The sequence below is a fragment of the Cenococcum geophilum genome (genome assembly GCF_001692895.1).
Source record: "Cenococcum geophilum 1.58 unplaced genomic scaffold K441scaffold_3, whole genome shotgun sequence".
Taxonomy (NCBI): Eukaryota; Fungi; Ascomycota; class Dothideomycetes; order Gloniales; family Gloniaceae; genus Cenococcum; species Cenococcum geophilum.
Window position 1 is genome coordinate 4,208,341 of NW_027137561.1, and position 18,859 is coordinate 4,227,199.

The 18,859-nt window shown below is 40.1% G+C and overlaps 4 protein-coding genes across 4 annotated transcripts; 2 read left to right on the top strand and 2 right to left on the bottom strand.

Moving 5' to 3' along the window:
• Window positions 1-1,000: 1,000 nt before the first annotated feature.
• Window positions 1,001-2,326, bottom strand: K441DRAFT_537022 (uncharacterized protein; the record flags this gene model as incomplete). Its single annotated transcript, XM_067642452.1, has 5 exons — window positions 1,001-1,122; window positions 1,172-1,370; window positions 1,422-1,775; window positions 1,826-2,199; window positions 2,251-2,326. The coding sequence occupies 5 exons, from the start codon at window positions 2,324-2,326 to the stop codon at window positions 1,001-1,003; spliced, it is 1,125 nt and encodes a 374-aa protein (XP_067509469.1).
• A 2,078-nt stretch (window positions 2,327-4,404) lies between these two features.
• On the top strand, window positions 4,405-5,133 carry K441DRAFT_434168 (uncharacterized protein; the record flags this gene model as incomplete). Its single annotated transcript, XM_067641650.1, has 2 exons — window positions 4,405-4,711; window positions 4,778-5,133. Coding segments are annotated over 2 exons (663 nt in total), but the record flags the coding sequence as incomplete, so codon positions are not given.
• Window positions 5,134-6,634: 1,501 nt separating this feature from the next.
• On the bottom strand, window positions 6,635-8,046 carry K441DRAFT_536263 (Clavaminate synthase-like protein; the record flags this gene model as incomplete). The annotated part of the gene is made up of 5 exons (XM_067642404.1): window positions 6,635-7,103; window positions 7,155-7,321; window positions 7,371-7,444; window positions 7,495-7,731; window positions 7,794-8,046. The coding sequence occupies 5 exons, from the start codon at window positions 8,044-8,046 to the stop codon at window positions 6,635-6,637; spliced, it is 1,200 nt and encodes a 399-aa protein (XP_067509471.1).
• A 1,027-nt stretch (window positions 8,047-9,073) lies between these two features.
• On the top strand, window positions 9,074-9,364 carry K441DRAFT_535739 (uncharacterized protein; the record flags this gene model as incomplete). Its single annotated transcript, XM_067642385.1, has 1 exon — window positions 9,074-9,364. One exon carries the CDS (start codon window positions 9,074-9,076, stop codon window positions 9,362-9,364), a length of 291 nt encoding a protein of 96 aa, XP_067509472.1.
• Between the last annotated feature and the right edge of the window lie 9,495 nt (window positions 9,365-18,859).

The window sequence follows — 18,859 nt, forward strand, 5'->3', positions numbered from 1 at the left end:
CTAATAGGAGGACACTAAAGAATACGCCCTATTCTAGCCCCTTAAGGACTAAATACCCCCCGCCTAGCTATAGGCGGCATACTAGCAAATTGCCAAACCCTCCTACTATACTTCCTTTAGATCTTCTAATATACCTAGAAAGTATAGTATGTAAGGCAGACTAAAAGATATAAAGATATACTAGCTAGGCAAAGGCGGAGCGTATAAAACTAGCTAAAAGGAAACACTTAGGCTTTCCCCCTTATAGGGCTTTTTCTTATATAGAAAGTAGTAGCCTATATAGACCTAAAAAGGTACTAAATCGAGCAATAAATAGAACTAATAATAATATATATTAAGAAAATCTATAAAATATAATAAAATATTTTATACTTTTAAAAAAAGCCTAACTCTATACCCTATCTTATATTAAGGCGTATTAGATATTTCTTGGTACTGACTAAGCAGTATATAGAATTTTACTAAATTTTCTAGGCGCGCGTAGCGTGGGGGGTCTACGCCCGCTAGGACGTCAGACTGTTACTCTTCGAGTTTGAAAATTTACTTCTAGCAATTTGATTATATGACTAAACGCTACATGTTTAACACATGAAGAGGCCATCCGGGTATTCCTGTTGATAGGAAAATCTGTCGCATCTATGTCAGCGGATTAGTGCTTGGTCACGTAACCATCTTATGCTATGTTGTCCATTTCGCTTAATCGTCCATATTCTGGATGAAGTGCCGTACAATAAATTGTACAGGTATCACTAGTATACAAATATATACAGTCGCAATATGATATGGCGGAGATTTGGAGCTCCCTTCACGCTCTAGAACCGCCATGAATTCATGTGATGATACGCGGGTAGGCTCTGGATGGGCTTTGACTGAAGCTGTGTTATGAATGCTTTTATTAACAGCATTGTTTGAGTAAATTTTGGGTTGCCGAGGGATCTAAGCCGATAGATTTCCGGCGTCTCGAGTCGGATGTGTGATTGTTCTCCTTCTATGATCCAGATCATTCGCTCTCGTCTTCAATCCAGGGTTTGCCCGGATCCCATTTCTCAAAGAAGAGCTGGTGACACCAGTAAAGCTCCGACTCGTATTTATGATTAGCTTTTAGACCGAGCACATATTCTTCTGAGGCAAGTGTTAGAAATGTTCATATCGAACCATTTGTACTACGCACCTTTCTGTTTTATTTTTGTCTGTATATTCTCCATGAACCTCGTTTGATCTGCATCAAGATTGGCCATCGTCGAGGCCTTTTGAGACCTCCAGTTGAGGGATAGTGGCACGAAGCCAGCGCATACGAAGCGAAAGTGCGCTATGAGGATCTTGCAAGCATGGAAATATGAATAGGCAAGATCGAGGGAGTTATAGCGACGCTAGAGAATTAATGTTAGGCCAGGGGCAAAAACATGGTAGTGCAAACTTACTCGGACACCATAACGCTTAGCGTTATTACGCGAGTGTTGAAGCAGCCGCTCAGCGTTGGTCAAGAGGATCGAGATGGTCAAAAATATCTCAAACCAGTTCTCCTTGCGGGCCTCGTAAATCTTTACTTGCAATTCTTGAAGCAATGAGTCTCGCAACGGTTTGAGGAATGATTGGATCACAATCTGATCCAGTTGTAGGTCCATGATTGGGGTGACCGGGATTTTTTCGAACCAAGGATTTTCTGGATCGTCAACTACTCCCATCCCAAGAGTCTCCACTCCGCAAATCCTCCAGTCGCGCTCAATTATTCGATTCGCAGCAAAGAGATCAAGGGATTTTCGCACGGTGCATGTCTATTAAATGTCAGTAATAAATTTCTGGACAAGTTGTGGAAATGTCTTACGGGATTAAAAGCGGAGTGCCGTCGAGCTTCGTCAAATATATCGCCGGTTATCTCGTTTGAACCTCTTAAAAAGCTAGAGAGAAATGACCCTCTAAAATTGTCTATGTATTGAAGCATGTTATTCCGCGCATCACCCATTCTGGCAATGCAGTAAGGAGGCATCTCCATACTTCGGGAGCGGCCTTGCTTATCTTTCCATGGATGGGCGGTCTTGTCGTCAGACCTAGGCTCAAACCGAGTAACATATATCTTCAGTGTCTCTCCGAAATCTTGCGTTAATTCTAATCTAAGGTACTCGCGTTGGGGGACCTCTATGTCTAGAAGACGATAAACTTCACTTCTTGAAGTCTGGAGAGGATGGTTGATGCATGGTTCTGGGACGGAACTTAGCAGCCATATGCAGTAGTGCTGGTAAGGAAACTTACTATCGCGAAAAAGTTCCGCTTCTACGGGTTTGGCTAGGAAACATGGCATCTTCAAAGTTTGTAGGTTCGACGTCATGCAGCGTATACATAATTCGTAAGGTGAGTCCGGACGTCCACACTAATCGAGTTACAGTCAGCAATTACAATGTTGCACAAGCGTAATAGGAATGATGCACAGCTGGGATAAATACCTTCATTTTGTAAGACCTGCATCTATCGCAAGCTCCGAGACGTCGGGTATGTGCGACATCGGCACGCTTTTTAGGGCTGTAAGGCTGTCTTTGTTTTGAATGAATCCCAAAAACATGCTGGTAACCGGTCACAGCGCCTGTCTTGTCTCTCATGGAAACCTTCCTAGCGTCCTGCTCGTAAAATAAGAATGAGTCAAGAGGGGTTGTGAATGACAGTGACATACATCTTCCATAGTGTAACGATTTCGTTTTCTTCCCTTTTGGACTGGGTTTGGACATATTAACTGACCGTCCGAGGGCGGAACAGCTGGTGTGGGAGTTAGTGCGGGGCTCGATTCATTCCCCGGTGGTGGGGTGTGGAGACATGGCGGTTGTGCCACAGTGGTTGAAATACTATTAGTAAGCACTGCTTCACCTGGATGGCCTGGTCCGGACTCATAAGAGGAGTAAGGTGGGGATAATCCGACATTGGCGCTCATCACAGTAGCTGTTATCACAGAATGTGGAGAGTAGACACCGGTTGGGTCGCTGCTAAGGGTACCATATAGGCATTCGTTATTCTTGAGGGAACATGGCAAACTTTGAGAGAGTAAGGTTTCCGGCGAAGTATCTATCGTAGGTATATTGATGGAACTTGAACCCGCTATGTCGGTAAAAGACGCCACATCTGAAGGAAAGCTAGAGGGAATTGAGGAGCCCGCCTCTAAGGGATGACCGATAGCGTTAGTAGTCTGTTGGAACGGCGCGTACTGCGGGCAAGATTGGGGTCCAGAATATTCACTGGAAACATGTTGCTGGGAAATCTCAGAATGTAAAACCATTGCCGATACAGGATTTAGGCTTATCGCTGGAACGTTTCCGGAGTATCCGTAGGCGGTTGAGGTGTAAGTCGCACCATTGCAAGCATAGCTGGACCAACCAGCATGACTTGCTATGACGGGAGACACGGTAGCTGGGGTTTTCGAAGGCTGGGGATCATGATACTGTGATAATTGAGGCCCCTGTTCAGGCGAAATGTTTGCGGACGGATTGGCCGTCTGCGTTATCTGTTCAAATGGGCTTTGGATGTTCGAAGAATGCGGGGAATGATGGGAAGGTGAGTCCAACAAGATCCTCGGGGTGCCAACGAAGCTTAACAGCGCGTCATATGGATAATCATTCAGTAAGGCGTCGAATTCCGGCTCTTGCCATGGGCTGTCTGTTGTTCGATCAGCCAAAGTGAAGCTGCGCAAGGCGACATGGTGATACATACCCATATCACCTCCAGGCGTGACAAGAGCCATTGGATAGAGAGGTCGAGGCTTATGGGCCCCTTGGTGAGGAGTCAAACAGGGAACCGAGCGACCAGGTGGTGCTAGGACGCTGCGCTAGATGGCATATCTTCCGGCCTAAGAGTTACGACATATATACAGAGGAAAAGCAGATTCTGAGTTGGGAGAGCCATCTACGTCGTTTACCAAGGGCACTAATGACGTAGGTACGGTAGCTTTCAGCCATTGCCGGGAAAAGTCAGCCTACCTTTGTTTTGGGGGGAAGTTTTGGGGGGAGGGGTGGTTGTGTGGAGAGGCGGACTGGCTGGGTGTCTGGCGGTGTGGGAGAGAGGGGCAGGTAGGGAGGGCAGGTAGGCAGGGCAGCTAGCATCGCTAAACCGCAACGGACTCGCCGAACGCCTTTGGGCTTCGCGGCTACGTCATGGTGCATTCTAGGGAGGCAAGAATCTCTCCCTGCTGGACTCGACACCTCACCGTATTGCCATAAATGTAGTGGTGAGTCCATGGTGAGTCTATGATGAGTCCATGGGATCTTACGATATATTGCTGCTGCCTATTCCACTCCAGAGTGCACTGCCTTTGTTTCGTCATTAATCTTCTAGATCTTGATTTTTTTCCTCATGGCTGTAAAGTCTGCCTCACCGGTCCACTTGTGGCCTCGCTCACCATCTCTCGATCCGTTGCAGATATCGATCCGGCAGGGTTCACTTGCGGACCTGGACGTCATGCTGGACATCGGCCTAGCTGCATTCCCAATGGACCCTCAATGGGACTACCGCTTTCCCTACCGCTGGACTTACCCGCGCGACACGCGGAAATTTACCCGCATGCGTTACAGAGAGTTCCTTGAAAACAAGGATGGGAGATGGATGGTCCTATTCGCCGAGTGTCTGGACCCTGAAAACCCCCTTCGGATAAAGGCGATGGCCTTTGCCGTGTGGGAAATAATAAATATCAGCGACCAAAAGTTCCCGCGCGCCGAGCAGGGCACTGAAAAATGTTGGTGACCTTAAGTGTTTTGCCACTCTCTTTCCAGTCTCCAATGCTCACCACATCTCTTGGCAGCATCTTCAGAGTCTCAACACAGTCGGCCTAGGCGAGACGGTGACCCCAGGCGGATGCGAGCCTGGAACGAGACGCTTGCGAGCTCAAAGAGACACCTGTTCGACAAGTATTATGGCACAAGGCACTTCCAGCTCCAGATTTTGGCCACTCACCCCGAGCACCAGAGGCGAGGTGCGGGTAGCGCCCTCTGCAACTGGGGAATGCAGGTAGCGAAAGAACTCAACGTGGCCATATCTGTATTCGCAAGCCCAATGGGCAAGCAGCTGTACAGGCATTTAGGGTTCAATTCTTTGGCTTCTATCACCATCAAGGTTCAAGAAGAGGATGATTTCGTTACATTAGAGGCCATGGCCTATATTCCAAATTAATCCAAAAGCCTCAAAGGGGAGGCATGCTAGACGGCGAAGATACCGCCGCAGGGTCAAGACCACTATTGCTGAAATGTTTCGCTGTCGAACGCGTGCAGTGTTTCGCATGCAGAAGGCTAAAACCCCGGAATCCAGGGTGGTGGGCTCGCAATGACGAAGGTGGCTGCGCAGCCGCCCCTTTGTTTAGCGCTCAGCCTCCCGCACGTTTCAAGCACGCGAGCTAATGTTCCAGACCGGACTCTCTTTTTGCGGAAGATCAGCAATGACAAGATGCGCGTGGTCCAACATTGCATCTAGTCTAGACCCTCGCCGAACGATGTTGACGATAGTTTTATACGGCGTGCCCAAGCTCTCTTCATCCTTGGCGCGCTGTTGAGCCCGCTCCGCCCACGCGACGAACGCCAATCTTTCTCCCCACGCCGGCCTGCCGAATTTGGATTGCGGCAAGGCTCATGGAGCTAACACTGAGGACTAGACCTTACGGCAAGCCTTCTCCATCACCCGAGGCACGGTTGTGTAGAGAATGCTCGACAACACTATAAAGATGACGGCCTGGAAGCTGTCCTGGGAAGAGGATCTAAGAGAGACAGCGCAAACCGGAGCGTTAACTCATACTCACTTCCACTAAATACATATTTCGAAGACACGGCAAGAGATCCCGGTCCAGAATGTCATCTACAAGCCAAGCAGCAGCATTAGGATCGCAGCTCCAGTTCACCGTCGACGCTCATCGCGAAACGATCAGAAATACTACCATCGAGAGTTCACACAGTCTTCACATTACCATCTCCGAGCAGAATAACTCACAAAACCCGGAATCTGATATACTAGTTGGAGATGGGAGCTTCTTCAGAGCACATCATGATAAGTATACTTTAGAAACGCAAGGGTAGTGTTACACACCCAGCTTTATGATCATTACTGACGACGAAGGGATTCAGGCAAGCCAAAGCCGGCAGAGCGGACAGTGCCGGAAGATATCATAATTGCTTAGGAGAATGTCACCTCGAAATAGACGGGCGGTCGAGCAAACGAAGCAAGACTGCCGTAACCAAACGCCAGATGATGCCCATGCAGGAAGAACTTTTGCGAGGCATTCATCTATCCGATACTGACGATATTCAATTTTCACGGGGCCGAGACGGCTACAACAAGGGCTTGGATGCTGATATCGTAGAGTACGATCTGGATATGAGTAGCTTTCTGGACGAGGTGGATATTTCTACCCTCCCATTGGATCGCTTTCTCGGGTCACGAGGGCCTTGGACTCCCATGGATTTTGACTTGAGCCGCGTAGAAAATCCCCGACGTTACGTTCTAGACAAGCAGAAAAAATAAACGGTAAATATGTAGGAGAGCCGTGCAAAATTGCGGGTACGATTCCCCTACGCCTTCCAAAATGTCCCAACAACCTGCAGAGTTTCTCGCTAACATTTTTGTAGGAAGAGTTTCACTCACTTCGCCGCGGACCCAGGCATATCGTCATAGACTAGGAGCAACTATCGCTTCGGAATATGACTCGTTCTCTGGTTGCCCCAGGCTCGATGTTCCAAACCGAAATTTTTCTCCGCTCAGAATCTCCGTACTTCTCGAACCAGGTCTTCTCTAGTCCCTCCGGAGTCTTCCAAGCCAAGTTTTCATTTCTTAGCCAGAGTCGGATGATGTGTCGTTTCTGACTAACTCTGTCTTGGAATCCATTCCGCGCATGGAAAACAGCAACGTTGTTGATGAGTTGGATATCTCCTCGATGTAACCGCATGGAAATTTGGTGTTTTGCTGCGGTAAAATGAACCATGTCTAAGGCTTCAGCTTGTATTTCAGTCATTGGCGGCACGCCAGGGCCTCGAGGAGAAGTCGGCGAGCCGGTGATAGGTCGGCGCGAGAAGCAGAACCCCGGTCCTTTCCCCGTGTAATTGAAGAGGAGGGCGCGAGTGTTCCAATAGGCTGGCGTCCTGTGCCTTTTACAAACTCAGTAATGTCATTATGCTTTATTGCAAGGAGAGGCATACTTGTCAAATATCCATGAGGGGTCCGCTAATGTATGAATCACGTCAGGCCGCGTGGCAGCAATCTCATTATATATCTTAGCACTAGAGGCGAGGTAACTTTCACCTCCTTCTGCGGCTTGTTCTTGCACGTACATTGCTAAAATGTCGCACACATCGTTGTGAAAAGGCTGTTCATACGTTAGCCTTTCGTTTACCTCATTTGCAAGCTACCCAGACCTGTGCGTTCCTAGCGTAAGGGGACTGCCGCATCTCGGAGTGCGCTATTTGACGTCCGAGATCCTTGACATGGACTGTACGGTAATTCTTAGTTTTGCTCGTGACTTCCCCGGTATTCACTTACTAATCATACTGCCGCTAGAGTCCTGAACCCCTCGCTTCTCAGCAATGTAGCTCGTGAGACCAAGATAAATGATAATATTTTCAAAAGATGAGTATCTCTGAGGTGCAAGGCCACGGATTACATTGAATCCGAAGCCCAAATGGAGATTTTTGGCAACACCTTCCAGTTTGCTCCGCAGATTTAGGAGTGGGAACGTCGCGCGAGATACATCGCCTGGGCCGAGATCTCCAGGCAGACCTGAGGGAGTGATGTGAGCATCGTTTTGCTTTATTAAATCTTTTCATATTCGATTCCACAACCTTTGAAGAAAGCTAGAGCACGCTCAACCTCGACGACCTCACTCTCATTTAGTGATACGATATGCTTGCTGTCATCCTCAAAATCCGTAGTAGACCATACCCACGGCGCATCCACGGTTTCCGGAAATCCCTCCGGCACTTTTTGAGGCCTCAGGATGTCCATATTGGACAGCGACTCCACACGGGCTCGATAGGTCTCATACGATGGATTCCACTTTATGTTCGGACCCGGAATTACTCTGGCGTGGAGCATCGAGTCCATGTTCATCACCGGCGAGAATACGCGGCGCGGCTTCGGGGACACGCCCTTCTCGCCATCGAGATATTTCTTGCGAAGCCCAGCGGGCGCGACGTCGGCGCTCTGGGGTGCGCGCGAGCGAGTAACAGACATGTTGGGAGATCGGCAACGGCTATATAAACACACAAAAGCGGAGCAGAAAAGCAGGGCAGAACTGCAACTGCACGACGATGGATTTAGGAGAAAAGCTCGCAGATCCAGCCGCAGCAGCAGCAATTTGAGCAGCAATTTCCCGGGGCCTTTTCCTCCTTGATTCCCTTTTCTTTTTCTGCGCAAAAGCTAGCAGCTAGTAAAGCCACGGCGATTCGCGTGCTACGTAGCCCTGCGCAAATCCTCTAGGCGCAGCGATGGCTCGGACCTGGACCCTCGAAATGCGCCTCAATGCTCCGTGAATCTGCACGATAAGGTGCAGTGCCCATGCGACATCATATGATCACTTCGCTTTGATTCGTTGAGCGAGTGAAAGGGTCCACGATGCCGAGAGCCCCGCACTGTGGGTGTGCACTACTGGCTCACTTTCACTGTTTCCGGCTGCATTTGGGAATAAGGTTGGGTAATAATTGCGCATGTCAGACTACCGGGATACGGATGTTTTTACGATCAATCGTGCCGAGTAACTGGGGTGTGAGTTAAGTATTGGCCGTGACAATACTAAAAATGTAATTGTAATACCTGTATTAACGTGCCACCCCCCCAAGCGAGACAACGCGTTTGTACGCGCTCTTCTTCTTCCCCTACTAAATTACACCCAAACCCGAAATTCCTTGTACAAATCAATATGTCCCTTCCCCAATTAAGTTCTCGTGAAGCTGAAGTCTCCATACAAAAAGCTATACAAGACGTTGAATCGGGCGTTGAGCCATTAATTTGCAAAGCCTCCGGCGTTCGCGTAGGGGTCCGTGCCACCTTGCGCACGGTGCCACCTCTCGCACACCAAAACACCAAAATTTCGAAATTTTCAAATTACCAGAACTCAACCAAAATGGGGTCAATTGAGGAGGCGATTGCAGATTTAAAGTCGCAAGAACATCTAAATATCACGGCGACTGCAAAAAAGCATGGGTGTAACCGATCCACGCTTTTAAAACGCTATAACGGGATTTACAGCTCTAGGCAGGTAGGATATAATTCGCAACGTCTACTTACCCTAGCACAATTAAAAGCTCTTATTAAGTATGTCAATCAGCTTACTAAATATGGCCTTCCCCCTATAATATTAATGGTACGGAATTTTGTAGTAGAGATTGCAGGAAGAGAGCCCGGACCTTACTAGGTATTATAATAGTTAAAGGCTAATTAGAACGAGCTGAAAACTAGCTACCTTACTCCTATTAATAGTATACGCAAAAAGGCTAAGTCTGCCTTTTACTATAGCTTATATTTTAAGCTTTTAGAAAGGAAGATTAACGAATATTATATTTTACTAGAAAATTAATATAATATAGACAAAAAAGGTTTCCTAATTAACGCACTTATAAAAGCCAAAAGAATCTTCTCTTAGAGGGCTTTTAAGGCTAATAGAGTTAATTATATAGTACAGGACGGTAATAGAGAGTGGATTACCCTTATAGCCACTATTTGCGCTAATAGATTGTATCTCTTACTTAGTTTAATCTATACTACTATTTTTTAGTAACCTTTAAGATTCCTAGCTTTAAGACTTTAAGCCTAATAAGTACCCTTACTTTTTTACTTTATTACTAACTGGCTAGATAAATAACGAGCTTAGATTTATATGGCTTACTAAAATATTTAATTATAAGACTAAGCAGAAGGCCTACTAAGGGAGGGAGTAGAGGCTCCTTATTATTAATAGATATAGCTCTTACGTTAATATAAAGTTTCTTAACTATTATTAGCTTTACTAAATCCTTATTACAGTATACCCACCTTATTCTACTTATAGATTATAGCCTCTTAACATCTCCCTCTTTTTACCCCTAGCTATATACTATATATTACAAACGCTTTAAGTACAATGCTATAACTACTTAGAGAGGAGTCGGAAGAAGCTAGTTAGTTAATTTAGGTACGGTCTAGAATGGAGCCGGTAGAGCTATGTAATAAGGAATAGTAACTAAGGTTATATAACGTAATCTATATAATTTATATAATCCGTAGGATCTATAATAGAGTAGATAGAGTATACGTACCTTACGTACTAAGGGGATTTCTTAGGAGTACGGTTGTGTATTTAAAGGACTACAGTCCCTACCTAGATAGTTCTCTCCTTCGTAGTAAATCTTAGAATATAATTAAAGTTAATCTATTAAGCAACTACTCTACTAGTTGTTATTACGTTGTTAACTTCTTATTTACCTATATACCCGGCCTATTAATAAGTCCACCGTAGTTCCTGCTATAAGGCTTCGTTATATATTTACTACTAAGGTTACGGTATTAACAAAGTCGAATAATATGCCACTAAAAGCAGCCACCACAACGCTATTAACGGCGGCAACTACTTCGAGATTAGGTAATGATATTAGTATGGCAGACACTGACTTATAGCAACTAGTAACGGTCGGACAACTATAAGAGATAGTCGACCAGTTGATAGAAAATAATATAATGTTAGAAAATAGGATTAACGGGATAGGCGCAGCAAAGGTTAAGTTACTATTAATTAAAAGATACTTAGGAGAGAGATTAAAGCTTAAAGGATTCCTTATATAAATGTACTTTAAGGTAGTACAAGAGGGAGTAAAGCTAGTAATACTTATAGATTAAATAGTATATGCAGGACTGTTCTTAATAGGAAGGGCACTTAAGTAGTTTAAGCCTTACCTTATAGAGATATAAGCGAATGGTATAACAACCACTAATTAAGAAGTACGGTTTATGTTCTTAAGCTAGAATGGATTTATAGAACGACTTATACAAATATTTGGAGACCTAGAGGCAACGACTACAGCGGAAAGAAAACTCTAAGATATTACGTAATAAACCTTAGTAATTAAGTATATAACGTAGTTCTAGACGTTAGTAATATAAGTAGAGTGGAATAATAGGGCGCTTATGGCATAGTATAAGCAAGGACTTAAGGCCAAAGTTTAGGACGTAATTATTCTAATAAAAGATGCGGATATCCTAAGGGAACTAATAGATTAAGCGATTAAGATTAATAANTGGATCTACTAAAGGGAANAGNCTAAGAGNGGCTAGGATAGAGTTNTATAGTTATATAAGGCGTAGAGTACGCAATAACTAAAGCTAAGTTAAAAACTATAGTATAGCGCAGAGCTAATGGACCTAAGTGGTATTAAAGAATCTAGGAAATAAAATAAGAAATTATGGAAACCTAGAGGATAAGGATTAAGTAATTAAAGGTCTAAGGAGCAGAGGCTAAACTAGGGATCTTAATAGTAGAAGATGTTCAGGCGGACTTTATAGCAAGAAAAATGGTTTAAAGAAGGAGCTTGCATAAATTGCGGAAAATAAGGTTATTATATTAGAGACTATAGAAGTGGGTAGAGTTACTACGTAGTAAAGGGTATAAAATTAGCAGACAATATATACGTATAGAGGGATAATAATATACTGCGAGGAATAAAAGAGTGTTTAATTAAAAGTTTTATATTTTGTTATAATAACGCATACCGAATTTATAAGGACGCTAAGTATAGCGTAAGCTATTAGCTATAAGAGCTAGTACCTATAGAATGTAGAGGAACTAATAAACCAGCTCGCAGATCGGATATTAAGGATAATAATTTTAATAAAGGCGAAGTATTTTATAACGATAAGGTAATATAGGCCGTTTACTAGGAATAAGTAGACCTCAGAGATATTATACTAGAGGTAGAGGATAATTCCACTATAGAATAGGGAATATTAGTAGGGATTAAAACCCTACTAGACACGATGTCTATCGCTTTATAAGACGTAAGAGAAGTAGGATAGCGAACTACTTCGGCACTTAATAAAGGCAAAAGGCTACAAGCTTAAGATTCTTATAATGAGATGTGAGACGACCAAGATTCTTAAGACGAGATGAGGTAAGCTTAAGGACCTATAACGGATAATAACCGATGGAGCAGAGTAACGGCTTAGTTTAGCAATATACGAATGAGCTTAGGACGAAGTTTCCTAAAGGCATAAGACTCTTAAGACGAGATAAGTGAGATTTAAGATTCTTAAGATGAGATGAGAACACTAGTAAAGCCTAGTTAGACTAAGGCTAGAGTAAAGCTTAAGACAGAAGCAAGCTTAGGATTGAGAATCTAAAGGGGTTAAGAATTCGGAGTATAAATAAGGACACCTACGTATAAGAGGTAAGAGGCTTCTTTATAGATTAGAGAATCTGTAGTATAAATAGTAATTAGATTGGGAGATAGATATATAGACCTAAAAGACTTACTAGGAGAACATGGTGTTTGGCTTAAAGATTAAAACGTTAATACCAAGATTAAGAAGTAAGAAGACTTTAAGGATCTAAGCGTAAGGCGTAAACTAAAAGAAACCATAAAAGAATTTAGACAGAGAATTATTGTATAGTAAGAATAGAAACTAGATAAAAAATCTAGTATATTAGGACGTATAAGGGACAGAGCGCTAGTACGAAGAATTACTAATAGGCCTAGGACAGGCATACTAAGAGCTAAGTGGCTTACTAAACTAGAAGATAAAGAGGATCTAGGGATCCCTACTAGGTTTAAAGAACGACATATAAAAGGCTGTTACGACGTAGTAATAAGAAGATACTTCCTTATGGATAAGCCGTATATACTCCAGCAGCTGTACTAAAAGTGGTATAGATAAAGGCGTAACGATAAGTGGGAAGATTTCTATATATAGTTAGATAAAAGAGTTATCCAGAACCACCTGATTATAGAAAAGGCTATAATATATATTAAAGGAGCCTTAATTATAATGTTAAAGGATTTAGAGGAATGATTAGAGGACTAAAGAAGTAAGAGACGCATCTTAGTACCCGCAAACGAAGTTATAACATTTAGATTAGCATAATAAAGGTTTAAACTTAAAGATAAAGACGAGTTAAGAGTTAACTTAAAGCACCTAGCATACTATACGTTATTATGGATTGCGTACGTGGACGATATATATAAGATGTATAAAAATCTAAAGAAAAAGAATTGGAAATACCCTATAAGGATATACTGGATAATAGATAAGCGATAGTATAGGAATGCTAAGTATATGTATAAATAGCATCTAGCAAAAGTCTAAAAGGAAGGAAGTTTAGTACTTTAACTAGGAAGATTCCTTATAGAAGAATGCTTAGATAGATAATAGTGGTGGGAATGCCTAGAGAATATGTATCTATGGTATATTAAAGATAAAAAGTGAACTAAGTATTGGCTAAAGAGTGAGCTAAGTATATAAGGATTAAGCAGCTAATAGTTAGGAAAAGTAGAGGCCTATAGGACTAAAGGGAGCTAGTGGTAGAGCCTTAGACCCTTAAAGGAATCCAAGGACAACACCTAAATTTAAAAGTTAAATGGTAAGATTAATAGTTTAAAGTGCTAATAAATAGTGGAGCAACGCAGAACTATATCTTACTAGCAGTAGTTAAGAGAATAGGATTACCTTATAGATAGAAGGAATAACCTTACCTATTAGTTATAATTTTAGGAGATCTAATAGCCTATAGAGGAGGGATTATTAATCTTAAAACAGGACCTATTTAGATAACTATTAAAGGAAGATAAATTAAGATGTCTTTTAATATCCTACTATTAGGACGGGATGAGGTAGTATTAGGCATGCCTTAGTTATAGGAATATAATCTAAGGATTAATTGGATTATAGGTTAGGTTAATATTAGGGATACTTAACGCCGTAAGATGCGATAATAAACTAAGTTGGTATAGTATTAAGTTGGAGTAATATATAAAGAGACTAAGTAAGGCTTAAGTTATATACCAAAGAGATACTATAAGTATGGTAAGAAACTATAGTTACTAGAAAGTAAAAAGCTGGTAGATTATATAGCATAGGATTATAAGATAGAATTAGAACTAGGAATAAGTTTAAAGTTCTTTCTAATCTATAAGCTTACCGAAGAAGAAGGTAGAGCACTTAAGGAGTTTGTCTAGGAGAACTTATAAAAGGGATATATTAGACTATTATAGTTATTAGTAGGATATCTAGTACTGTTCGTACTAAAGAAAAATGGAAAGCTTAGGCTATGTATTGACTATAGATAGTTAAATGGCATTACTTGGAAGGATAGGTATTTTTTACCCTTAATTAGCGAAATCTAGGATTGGATAGGTAATGTATAAATCTTTATAAAGATAGATCTAAGATAGGCGTACCATTAGATTAGAATTAAGGAAGGCGATAAATAAAAGGCAGCCTTTAGGTTAAGAGAAGGACTATATAAACCATTAGTTATGCAATTTGGATTAATAAATATACCAGCAATATTTTAGAAAAGAATTAACAGTGTGTTAGGAGAACACCTCGATAAGTTTATTATGGCATACCTTAATAATATTATTATCTACTTAATAACTAAGGAAGAACACGGGGAATATGTTAAATAGGTTTTAAAGAGACTATAAGAGGAATAGATGCTAGTAGCAATTGAGAAATACGAGTTCTTTATAAGGAAGACCGATTTCGTTAAATTTATTATCAAACTAGGTTATATTAGTATAGACCTAAAGAAAATCGAAGCTATAGTGAGTTGGCAAGAACCAGAGAATGTAACGTAGTTAAGGTTATTTTTAGGGTTTTGCAACTACTACAGAAGGTTTATAGCACAATAGTTAAAGAATATTAAACTATTTACCAGGCTTATAAAGAAAGAGGAATTATAGGCATAGGGAGATAAGTAAAAGAAGTTGTTTAAGGAACTTAAGGAGTTATTTACCTAGGAGCTAATCCTTAAGATCTACTAACTAGGACTAGATATGGTTGTAGAAATAGATGTATTAGACTATATACTAGGAGTATATTTGCTATAAAAGTATAAGGACGTATAGCATCTAGTGGCATATTATAGTAGAAAGATAACACTACTAGAGTTAAACTATAACGTCTACAATAAGGAGTTATTAGAGATAGTTACAGTACTTAAGGAATAGAGAGCATTCTTATAAGGCGCAGAGAAACTATTTATAGTTAAGACGGATTATAAGAACCTAACGGGGTTCCTAATAATAAAAGAACTTAATTGGAGATAAGTTAGATGGGCAGAGATACTTATAGAATACTATTTTGAGATTTAGTATACTAAAGGAACTAAGAATATAAGAGCAGATATACTTAGTAGAAAAGCTAAACTATAAAACGACGAGAAACCATTAGGAGCAATACTATGCAAAGATAAGGACGGATTAATTAGATATAATTACCCTAAACTAGTAGTAAATTAAGAGGATAATAAATTAAGAAAAGTCTATAAGACACCGGAAAGCTTTTAGGTATAGAGAATTTTAGAAGTATAGCTAAAAGATCTATAGATAGATATATATAAGAATTAAGAAGTGAAGTACATCCTAAGAAATATAGCAGAATATTTTATGGAAGATTTCTATAAGGGAATGACTTAAGGACATAACGGAGTAATAGGCTTAGTGTTAAGACTATAAGAAGAGTACATTATTAACGGAATCTAGAATATCGCAAGAAAAGTAATAAAGAAATATTTAGATTGCTAAAGAAATAAACTAATAAGGTATAAGCTATATAGAGGGCTATAACCTATTAAAATACCAGAGAGACTATAGGAGGTTATATTATGGGACTTTATTATTAAGTTACTAAAGTTAAGAGATCCTATTACCGGATAAGATTATAACGCGATTTTAGTAATAGTAGATAAGCTTATAAAGTGGGGATACTTTATAGCATGCATAGAAGAAATCTTAGTGGAAGATATCGCTAGAATCTATGTTAAAGAAGTGTTTATAAGATATGGAGTACTAAATAAGATTATATCGGATAGAGATTTAAGATTTATAGCAGCATTCTAGGAGGTATTCTTGGCGGAGTAAGGAGTTTAAGCAGTAACTTCTACTGTATATTATCTATAGATAGACGGTTAAATAGAAAGATTAAATTAGACGCTAGAATAGTATCTAAGATATTATATTAATTATATATAAAATAATTGGGTATCGCTATTACTAGTTACACAGTTTATATATAATGTAACATCATAGGAAGGAATAGGCATATTACTATTTAGGGCAAATTATGGATATAAGCTAAGAATATTGTTATTACTAAGATAAGCGAAGAAGACGAGTAGTATAGCTAAAGAGAGAATGAAGACGTTAATAAACCTTTATGCAGACCTTATAGAATTAGTAAAGAAAGTATAAGAAAGAATAAAAAAGTACTATAATGCTAAGAGATCTAAGGGACTAGATCTTAAGGAGGGAGATAAAGTATAGCTACTATATAAAAATTTTAAGAGTTAACGGCCAAGTAAAAAGTTAGACTATGTTAGACTAGGACCTTTTAAAATTATTTAAAGGACTTTACTGGTTATATTTAAGCTAAACCTACCAGCTAGAATGAAAATCTACCCTATATAGCACATTGTAATGCTAGAGCCAGCATATAAGAATGTTAAGCTACTAGTTTATAAAGTAGATACGTATAGAGGACAGAAAGAAGATAAATAGTAAGTTTTAAAGATTATTAGTTATAAGGATATTGACGATAAAATATAGTATAAGGTTAAGTGGATAGGCTATATTAAGACTACCTAAGAACTACTAGAAAATCTAAAGAACGCTATAGGAAAGGTATAGGAGTATTAGAAGAGATTAGGTCAGGTAGTATCGATAAAGAAGGATTGCCGAAAAATAAATTACCTAAGGGGGACCTAAGAAGAGCAATTGCTAAACTACTTAGATCTGTTTCCTTCTCGGTTAAAAGAGAATCTATTCTTTTATTACTAAGTTTCTGTAAACCTTATTCTATAAGTTTCTATTTCTTAAAACGAACCTTCTTATAAACCTTCTTAAGACGGATTAACCAAGTGGACGCAGCGAGACGAGATTTAAAGGCCCGTTGTTAAGCATTAGTAGCCTCTTACTTAGTATTATAAGAATAATAAAGTTCCGCTAATATAACGGACAGTTTATTATCTAGCCGCGTAGCAGTAGATTAAATACGAGACCCTAAGATAGATAAGTTAAGGAACTAGATAACTATTAAGAGTAATAGGTTGCGTATATTTAGCATTAAAGACGGAATAAACGTTATAAAACAAACGAATATTTACTTTAGTGCACTCTAAGCAAGAAGACGGTTGTCGTAAAGATAGACTCGCTAACGTAATATAGACTAACCCCTCTTTCGAATAACGAGAATACGGAGATAGTATAATCTTACTAAGAGATAATATCGCAGCAACGGTACGGGACCGACGAGCTGTAGATGAAGAAGAAGAAGCTTTAGGTATTATAAGTAACGATATTAACTAAATTAATTAGATGGACATTATACCTCTAGTAAACGACTTAGAGATGTTTAGAATCTTTAAGAATAAAGATAAAGAGGAGGGGGATGGTGTTACGAACGCTTTAAGTACGATGCTATAACTACTTAGAGAGGAGTTAGAAGAAGCTAGTTAGTTAATTTAGGCACGGTCTAGGATAGAGCCGATAAAGCTATATGACGAGGAATAGTAACTAAGGTTATATAACGTAATCTGTATAATCTATGTAATCCGTAGGATCTATAATAGAGTAGATAGAGTATACATACCTTACGTACTAAGGGGATTTCTTAGGAGTATGGTTGTGTATTTAAAGGACCATAGTCTCTACCCAGATAGTTCTCTTCTTTGTAGTAAATCTTAGAATATAATTGGAGTTAATCTGTTAGGCAACCACTCCACCAGTTATTATTACGTTATTAACTTCTTGTTTACCTATATACCCAGCCCATTAATAAGTCCACCATAGTTCCTGCTATAAGGCTTCGTTACACTACAGCTAGGAGCTTAATAACTTCCTTAATAATTACTAAGAATTAATACGCTTTAGTAAGAGAGACTTCTTCCGCCTCTTCTAGCCAGCCTTTAGGAAAGCCTTTTTACTAAAAAATATATAAAGTAGATGGAAAAAGATAAAACTATACCTATTTAAACCGGAGGTCGTTTTAGCTTAATATAAGGTGGAAAAGTCCTATATAGAGAAGTAGTCTTCTTCTAGCGAGTCTACTTACTCAGCTCTCTTAGCTAGCAATTAGAGGAAGATAAAGAGGTGGTTACTAATATATTTAATAAGCGCACTTATAAGCTTAATGGTACTATATAGGACCTTATAACCTTAAATATTATATTATAATATAGGGTCGTTGGCTATAAACGGGCTCTTAAGAATAAGAAGAAGAAGTATAAGCGTGCAAAGCCTCTATTTCGTAAGCTTGCCCTTTCTAAGGATAGTAGTACTACATTCTTTAGCACCTATAAGATTTAATAAGCTCGTAACCTCTAGAAGAAAAAAGAGGAAGCTAAGGATTATAAATAAGCTCTTAAAGTTAATAGAAAGCTTTAACGTTAACTATAAAAGAATAAGAAGAGGCGTTTAATTAATTAATAAAAGGTATAATGAGTACAGGATAAGATAACCTAAGAGAGAGAGAAGCTAAGGCTAGGAAGCTTATTACGCAGAAAGCTAAAGAAGCTAAATAAGCTAAGAGGCAATTGTAATACAATATAATCCTCACTCGGAGGTTAAAGAAGGCTCAAATAAATACTATATTAGCTTCAAAAAGGGTAGATTTAACGGCTGTAGATAGTAGAGAAGTTTAGGTAGTCGATTTAGCTAGTGAACGC